This window comes from Manacus vitellinus, unplaced genomic scaffold (assembly GCF_001715985.3).
Source record: "Manacus vitellinus isolate BGI_N305 unplaced genomic scaffold, ASM171598v3 scaffold_86_pilon, whole genome shotgun sequence".
NCBI lineage: Eukaryota > Metazoa > Chordata > Aves > Passeriformes > Pipridae > Manacus > Manacus vitellinus.
The window spans coordinates 409,054-417,942 of record NW_021940851.1 but is presented as its reverse complement, the minus strand read 5'-3'; the positions used below and the strand labels follow the sequence as shown (position 1 = coordinate 417,942).

At 39.7% G+C, this 8,889-nt stretch overlaps 1 protein-coding gene across 1 annotated transcript in view; it reads left to right on the top strand.

Moving 5' to 3' along the window:
* The window catches only part of TTC3 (tetratricopeptide repeat domain 3), a 50,353-nt gene that overhangs the window by 14,967 nt on the left and 26,497 nt on the right, over positions 1 to 8,889 (top strand). Inside the window, exons 12-16 of the mRNA XM_029964946.1 lie at positions 2,790 to 2,996; positions 5,445 to 5,505; positions 6,252 to 6,318; positions 7,692 to 7,820; positions 8,280 to 8,426. Coding sequence (XP_029820806.1) covers positions 2,790 to 2,996; positions 5,445 to 5,505; positions 6,252 to 6,318; positions 7,692 to 7,820; positions 8,280 to 8,426 — 611 coding nt within the window. The remainder of the gene's footprint in view (positions 1 to 2,789; positions 2,997 to 5,444; positions 5,506 to 6,251; positions 6,319 to 7,691; positions 7,821 to 8,279; positions 8,427 to 8,889) is intronic.

The window sequence follows — 8,889 nt, the reverse complement described above, 5'->3', positions numbered from 1 at the left end:
GGGGTACAGGGATTTGTTATCATCCACCGGCCTAGGATATTTTAACTTGATGTCCCGAAGTTCACAATTTTTCATTTCTAGTGCCTTTTTAGGCCTTTTATTTTTTTTTCTTCCTCATCTTGCAGGACTGATCGAAATAACAAATTAATTTCCCTCTCCCCCCGAACTGCCTCACGCTCAGAAGTTAAACTGCAAGTGTTCTTTTTCTAATTGCTCCTGTAATGCCTTCATTGACTCTTGAAGAGGTCTTACCACTTCACCTGTAGATTTCTGAATAGCCTCTTTTTTTAGCTGGTCCTGCAAAGCTCTCATTGACTCTTGGAAAGATCTTATCACCTCACTTACAGATTTCTGAATAGCCAGTCTTTCCTTTAGCACTGTTTAAGGACAACACCTAAAACAGCACCCACAAAAAGTAGTCCTAAACCAAGGACAGACATCAGGAGGGAATAATCCCCATATAACTCACCCTGGGGTGTGTGGTGGTTTGAAACTCCCAAGAATCTAATTTTTAAGTTCAAGCCCCCCTCCCACAGTTTTCCTCTGTGAGAGGGTTTAGTGATGGTATGGACTTGATATCTTTTTCACCTCCTGTGGAGAAGTTTTCAGACAAAACACAACCATTCGTTATTGGGGGAAGGGGAAAATATTTACAAAGGTTTATTTACACCCACATATATATTTACATTAAATTAAATTTCTCCTTCCTTCTCATTCCTTTGGACTCAGTCATTAACCCAGCTCAGGTTAATGTGTTTCTCCCCCTTAACCCTCTGAGGGTCGACTTGACTCTCTCCTGGAAAAACCTTTCAACAGGTCCAGGTACCAGAGAACCTTTCAACAGGTCCAGGCCACACCAGGAAACCTTTCAACAGGTCCAGGCCACACCAGGAAACCTTTCAACAGGTCCAGGCCACACCAGGAAACCTTTCAGCAGGTCTGATGTGCCCGGGTCACACCGAGAGGAGAAAAATTCTTGCTGTAATTTTACAACGAGGGGACAGTCACCATTTGACTCACCCTCAGTATCAGTTTTGGACTACACCAATTACTCCACCACATCCAAAGGATCCTGTCCGTGATGCCAAAATTGTTATGACCCGCCCCAGAAAAAGGGGAGGGGGGTAACCCAGGTTCTTATCAATAATTCTCTTGGGGTGGATTGGAGTGAAACGACACTGAATAGAAAACATATATAGGTAGGTTTTATTTTAGCAATTTTGTTTTAACGGGTATGTTAGCATTTTGAGTGTTGTCATCTGTATTATCTATCATAGGGATAACCCCTGGGGGGGAAAATGCATAAGGGGAGAAAGGAAAGACAGGATAAGGGTAAGGGAAAGAAAAGTTGAGGGTGGAAAGATGTCTATAGGCACTGCCCACGGGGTCCAGAGATGGAACTTGATAGTTGCAGCTTCCATGTCTGTGAGTTGAAGTGGTGGCCTTGATCCATTGGGGGTGAAGGAGGAAAGCCCCCACACTCCAAGAAGTTATGAGTTATTATATCCATGGACAGTGTCCCAGGCCATGCCACGAGCCTCCAACATCTGTGTCAGATCTGTGTCCAGTTCTGGGCCCTCAGCTCAGGAAGGACATGGAGGGGCTGGAGCAGGTCCAGAGGAGAGCAACGAGGCTGGGGAAGGGACTGGAGCACAAGTGCTGGGAGGAGAGGCTGAGGGAGCTGGGGGGGCTCAGCCTGGAGAAGAGGAGGCTCAGGGGAGACCTCCTCACTCTCTGCAACTCCCTGACAGGAGGGGGGAGCCGGGGGGGGTTGGTCTCTTTTCCCAGGCAACCATCAGCAAGACAAGAGGGCTGGGTCTTCAGCTGTGCCAGGGGAGGGTTAGGGTGGATATTAGAAAGAATTTCTTTGCAGAGAGGGTGCTCAGCCATTGGAATGGGCTGCCCAGGGAAGGGGTGGATTCTCCATCCTGGAGGTGTTTAAGGACAGACTGGATGTGGCATCAGTGCCATGGGCTGGGAACCACGGCGGGGTTGGATCAAGGGTTGGACTTGATGATCTCTGAGGTCCCTTCCAACCCAGTTGATTCTGTGATTATGGTTCTATGATCTCCTGGGTCTGGGCTGAGTTTCCCTGAGGAGTCTGGCAAAAGGGTTTTTCCCACCTTTCAAGATTATCAGAGGGGCAGGGATGGGCTTTGATAGACCATCAGAGGTCTAATTCAAAAACCCTGCAGAAGGCTGCAAAAGTCCCTTGGCAATCCTAGAATGCATAAATTGGGAACCATTTCAGTCTCTGACAGCAGGTGGTGGTGGGACAGGGGGGGATTGGCCTAGAGCTGGAGCAGGGCAGGGTTGGGTTGGATATTAGGAATAAATTCTTCCCTGTGTGGATGGTGATGCTCCAGAACAGGTCACCCAGAGAGGCTGGAGAAGGGGCAGCGTGGCAGAAGGGATGGCTGGATTTTGGAGGAGCTGGGGAGGGAAGAGGGATCATAAAAGGCAGGATGTTGGGAGAGAACCGACAACTCCTGGCTCAAGAAGAGATCAGAGGTCTGTGAGATGCGTTCAGTGTAGTGATTTCATCAAACTCCTGCGCGTTCCGTGTTTGGTTTTCTTTTTTTTTTTTTTTTTTTTTAACTTTCATTGCTTTATTTTCATTTTCTGTTTTTCCTTTCTCCTCCCCCTCGTTATGGGGAACAAAACACTTGATTTGAAGGGAGGAGTCAGGCTCCCAGGGACTGGCTGATCCCAGTCTGCTGCGGGTGGGAAGGAACAACCTTTTTTTTTTTTTTCTTTGCCTTTGTTCACTTAAAGGAGTTCACTTGCAGGAGTTTTAATGGAAGGGAACTTAATGTCACATTATCCTGTTTTTAAGTTACTGCTTTTTTTAACTCATTTTTCAGTTTATTTGGTACTTTCTGTCTTCATGACGTGTCTTTTTGAGCATGTGTATATTTTTGTCAAGTATCTCTGGTCCCTCCTAATGGAAAGTTCTAGTGAAAGTAATACAACTAATATTTTTAAATGTTTATGGGGTAAGTAAATCATGTTTGCTGTTGAATTGATACATCTCCTTAAGTGTTTTAGCTGTAAGTCATCAGGATTTGCTTGTTACCTTTTATTTAGAAGTTTCTCACTTAAAGTAGGATTTAAGTTGGGTGGTCTGTGGGAAGAGTTGTTTCTGTGGGAAATGTTTCAGAAATAATTTTAGTTGAATGGCATTTAAAATTAGACCATTCAAGGAAAAAATAGGGTTGATTAATTTCTTCTTTTGATGGTGAGATGGTTTCTTTTACCTCCATGAAGATTTTGTTGTGAATGATAGATTGGTTCCTTATATATAATGAAGAAAAAAGTGATAAATCTCTATCTCTAAATGGTTAAATGATGATATGCTGGAAGTGTTTCCTGGCTTGCAAAAGGATTATTGTTTTCCATCTTTTAAATATCTCTATTATGAGGAATTTCTGGTGATTATTAGTGTAGCTCTGGAGTTTTAGTGTGTCTGAACTGTTTCAAGAGACACCTCTTGGAGAAACGGTTCACAAAATAAGTCTGGACATGTTCAGTCTTTGTGAGCCTTGAGTTTTGTTCTGATTCATTGAAATTTTATGTCATTAAATTGTTTTTAATGAGCAATGACTACTGGCACGAGGTATTTAAGTGTGCATACATTTGATTTCACCTGAGGAATGGTTATATGAGACATCCCTCTGGCTGGAGGGAGGTCCCTCAAATGGGTGGGTTTGTGCTTTTCCACGGTGTCTTCCAGGATTTTGTACCTGATGGTGTGAAATACTTCTCTGAGGATCATAAAATTAGCATTTTTTGAAGCGTGGACGGTCACTAAAACTTCATGTGTAAAATTAATAACTCCTTTTTTCACGTTGGAGTTTCTGGTAGTTTGGCAGAAGCCTAAGAATGAATCAAGCAAGATTTAAGGGTTTAGGGAGCTGCACCTCATTTTTGGGTTCCAGGGCTTGAAAAGCTTCAATCCAGACTGGTATGTGTGTGGCTGTGTCCAATATGAGGAATATATGAAATCGAAATTAAAACGAAATAAAATTTGGCTGTGTTAATTTAGCTACGTTAAGTGTGACTTTGCAAAATGTAAAACTGCTTAAAAGTTTCTGCCCAAATTGTGGGCAAATTAAGATAAAAATAGCTCAGGGAACAGGGGAGGTTTTTTTAGCACGTAGGGAGGGGTGGGGAACCTAAAACTGCTTGAAATGATAAAACTCCATAATGGTAAGAATAGGGGGTAAAACTAAGTGTCTATTTAGATAAGGCAGACTGCAAAAAAGAGAGTGTGTACAGATGATTTTAAACTTGCTACTTTCAAGCTGTGTAAAAAGCTGTGGTATTCCTTTGCTCAGTGGAGTGCACTGGGGGAAAACATTCCCTGACCATAATAAAAGTGCTTTTCAGATTGTTCAAAGGTTTCTTTTGAATCAGAACTGCACCTCGTTTTTGGGTTCCAGGGCTTGAAAAGCTTCAGTCCAGACTGCTGGCTGTGTGGCTGTGTATCCAATATGAGGAATATATGTGTGTGTTTTCCCACACATATATTGTTGGGACTTCAAAAATTGTTGAAAATGAAAAAACCTTCTTGCCTCAATCACGACTAAACGCGGGCACATCCAGTGCCTGAGGTGTGGGGCTGGAATTCCGTGGGAAAGAGTGGAGAGAGGATTTTGCAGTTGCTGGTGTGGCTTCCTGGGTGTGACCATCACAACAAAGAACTAAGCCCTGTTTTCTACCTTGTTGCTCAGGAACTGTTGGCTCAGGAACTGTTCAGTGGCAGCATTGAATCCCCGAAGCTGTGAAGTGTAAATTCGGTTTCCAGTCTTGTGTAAATTCGGTGTCAGGTCTTGGATGTGAAGTTCCAGGGTTGGAAATGGAGCTGCATCACGAGACCGACCCTTTCTTGTCCTTGGGATCCAGTATTTCCAAATATATTTCCATATATTTGCATTTCTGAGATTGGCAGGGGTTGGACTTTACTTCAGCTCTGGAGTTTTCAAGTTGCAAACTTCTTCCTGCAGAATTCCCCCCGTGGAACTTGAACTTCCAACAGGGAATCTGTTATTCCCTGCAAAAATTTTGATTTCTGACTAATAAGGACTAATATCAACTCTAGTTCTGTAGAACAGGCTGATTTCTGTAGCCTGGAGTTTAATAGTTATAATATAATATTGTGGAGTCAGATCAGATCTTGCAGAACTTCAAGATATGTTTGTTTGAAGTATCTTTCCCCTTTATGGGATTAATAAAATCCTGCACTGTTTAACAAAAATATCAAATTCATAGGATAATACTCAGGGGTGGCTTTTTGAAAAACTTGTTGGTTGTCTCAGTTTTCGATATTGTAAATTTTTAACATCTGTTTATAAAGGAAAATGTGAGTTCCAAGTGCTTTTTTTTTTTTTTAATATATTTCAAGTGATGATCATCTTGTTTAAAATCCTTTTTTCTCGTTACAGACCAAAGTCATCAAAACAAACGAAAGCAAAAACCCAAACCTGGTGACTCTGAAAAAATGAGGTAAAAAAATACTATTTATTTTGAAATTTATGATTACTTTGAGTTATTTTCTGCAGCACTTAGAAAGGACTTAATGTCCCTTGGACTTGCTGCTTTTTCTGTGTTTTTTTACATACTGGTAGCTGGGTGAAGTTCCCAAAATTCCAGTTTTCACAAAGAACCAGAGTTATAACTTGAAAATTAAATATTTTCCCTAGCTGAGTTGAATTTTAGTCAATGAATGACTTTTACTTAGTCTTTAAGTTGTTTGCAACTTGAATTTTTCACTTAATTCAATAATTTCCCTTAAATCAATATCTAATTTCAAGCACATAAATACCCCTTGTAGGACATGCTGAATGTAAATGAGTGTGTTTGGTGGGTTAGGGCCAAAATTAAATTAGTTGAGATAAAAAGCACTATAGATTTTTATGGGTAAAATTTATGCTTCCACCTGTTAGGAAATTTAAAACAGAATTTTTAGCAAAAGAAATCCGTATTTCCAGTGATACTGGGGCCAAGGGGGAGCTGTGAGTGCACTTTCTTTTTATTTCACTTATCTGGATTTCTCCTTTCACTTGAAGGGGGGGAAATGTTATAATTTATTTTGGAACAAATCCTTCTTAAAGCAGCTGAACCATCTCCAAAATTGCTTCTCTCGTGGGGAAGATGAGCAGACCTGTAAAAATCACGCTGTTGCTTGAAAATAAGTTTATATTTAAAGGATATTTATAACCTCTTGATGCCATTGTCCTGTTTTTTTGTAGGGATCACCTTGATTTGAAGAGAGAGTCTAAAGCCATGGAAGATAAAGGCCTCTGTGCTGTGCCACAGGTAACTGGAAATTCAGTGGGATATGGCCTTAAATGTGAATTATTTGGTGCCTTTTAGTAACACTGTGCAAAATCTTGGTTTGTTCCTAAATTTAAGACTTTATGCTGAGCATGACTTTGATCAGGAGGCAAAAATTCTGTGGTTACACTGATTTATTGCTGTCTTGTTGCTTCTCCTCCTGTAATTAGTGTAACAAAACTCAGTCTAGTCGTAGACTAAGCTAAACCCATGAGTTTACAGCTCCCCTGTATGTTAATTTGTAAGAAAAAGGACAAAAATTACTGGGAATCCCTCAGGGATTTATGATACCCCTCCCAAAGCTCTGACTGAAAACAGGTTTTCTTGTGTTTGATAAATATGTTTGGAAATAACCATGGAACATTTTGTTGGGTGGCTGCTTGAAACACGGTGCAATTCATATTTTGGGTGAGAATTTTCCTCCTCTGGTCCCTCCAGCTGCCAAAATTATCGGAAGGAAATCGTGGGAATGCACATAATTAATCATTTGATCTCTGTTAGTTTTGGGGATGCAGACACCAAAAATCTCTACTCTGATTAATTACCTGACAGGACAAAACTGAATTCAGGAGAAGGTTCAAGTTCTACCTGCACTAAGACCTTTTATTTCCTTCAAAATACCTATTTTTGTTTTGCCAATGCATTACAAGTATCAAAAGGAGTGTTTTAATTGGCTTAATCAGCTTCTAATGTGGTGTAGCTTAACATCAAATTAATATAATTTGTCCTGTTTTATGACTACATGCTCTTAACAGCATTAACTCAGTAGTTCTAGGAAATTAAAATAAGTGTTAATTATTTAGTGTCCCTGCTGGAAATCCCTGCAGACTCCAGGAAATATCAATAGTGAAAACAAAATAACAAAATCACTCTGAAACCTTCTAGCAATGAACAAATTAACTGAGCTGGACAGAAAGTGTAGCAGAAGGAAAACAGTTCTCAGGTTTTCCAAAGACATTTGTGCACAAAATGGAGTTGTAAAAGTGAGGAAAAAGCAGAAGTCTGGGTTGTGGTTTTGGGGTTCTTTTAATGTGTAAGCAAAATTAAAACTTGAAGCTTTGTGGAGAGAAAAAGGATCTAAAGTTAGAAGAAAAACTGTTTGTTTGGTTTTTTTTTTTTATTTTTTATGGGATTAGCAGCAGTAGGTCCGTGGAAATCTAGAGATTTTAAGTAAAATTAAATATTTTGTAAAGACAGTGCTCCAACAGTGGAATTGTGGTAAAACTGTAGGAAGTGGAGACTTTACAGTTGTCTCTTGGATAAGTATTTTAGCAAATTGCTTGCTCTGACAAAAGAAAAAAAAAAAGGGAAAATACTGTTTTCCTTTGGACTTACTGCCTCCCTAAATATTGCAGATGGATTTCAATACAGAAGATGTAAAAAACCCCAGGAACAAGGGATTTACAGCCTCCCTGGAGGAGTGTCCCAGTGATAAACCCACCCTTCTACCCACGTTGAGAGCTTTAGGTGCTGCAGAACGTGAGGTAAACTGGGAGAAATGATAATAATTGACCAGAATAATTCCAATTTGTGCATTCAACAGCCCGTTTTCCCTCTCTTCTCCCCACCAAAATAGTGTTTGTTGTCGAGCTGTTGGCTTGCAGGGCCAAGTGTTTCGCTGAGAATTGTGCCAAGGAGCTTAGAAATGAGAATAGAATTAAAATGAGAACAGAATTAAAATGAAAAGAAAATTAAAATGAAAACAGTATTAAAATGAAAACAGTATTAAAATGAAAACAGTATTAAAATGAAAACAGTATTAAAATGAAAACAGAGTAGCACAGGATGTATTTTTGGTGATCTTCAGCCTAAATGTGCATTTCTAAACACGACCTGAAAATATTTACTGACATAATGTGCTTTAAAAAGTTTAAAAAAAAAAGGAAAACGTGGTTTTCTTGTGGATTTACGTGGTTTTCTTGTGGTTTACTTGTGGATTACAGGTATTCCAGGTGGATTTTAATGCCTTGCCAGAAGGTGTTACATCCCTTGCTCGTGATGGTTGCACAGCCCTGATGGACCAGCAGTGTCACAGTGCAGAACAAGCCTTCTCACAGCTGCTCAGCATTCTGTATACTTCAGAATTTAGGGTAAACTCAGAGGAATAACTTGGGTTTTTTAGAGTAATTTTATTTAGAGTAATTATTTTAAGTAAGTTGAGATATTCAACACCCTGCTTCATTCTTTCCTTCCCTCAAAATTGTCTTTATTATTGAGTAGACCCCCCAGTAATTACATAGGATGTGTTTTTGATAATGTTCAACATAAGTGTGCATTTCTAGATGCAATGTAAAAAATACTTACCAAAATTGTATTTTTTTTTTAGAGTAATATAAAGTACATTGACCAAATACTGTGTTTTATAAAAATCCACAGTCTGTTGGTGGTTGGACTTGATGATCTTAAAGGTCTTTTCCAGCCTAAATAATTCTGTGATTGTCAGATTAACCTTTATCCTTAATGATGTAGGGTGAAAGTGATTTTTATTCTTCAAGCTAGATAACTCTTTGATGGCAAATACTGTGAAATTTGGTGTGTGTGTATCTATATCCA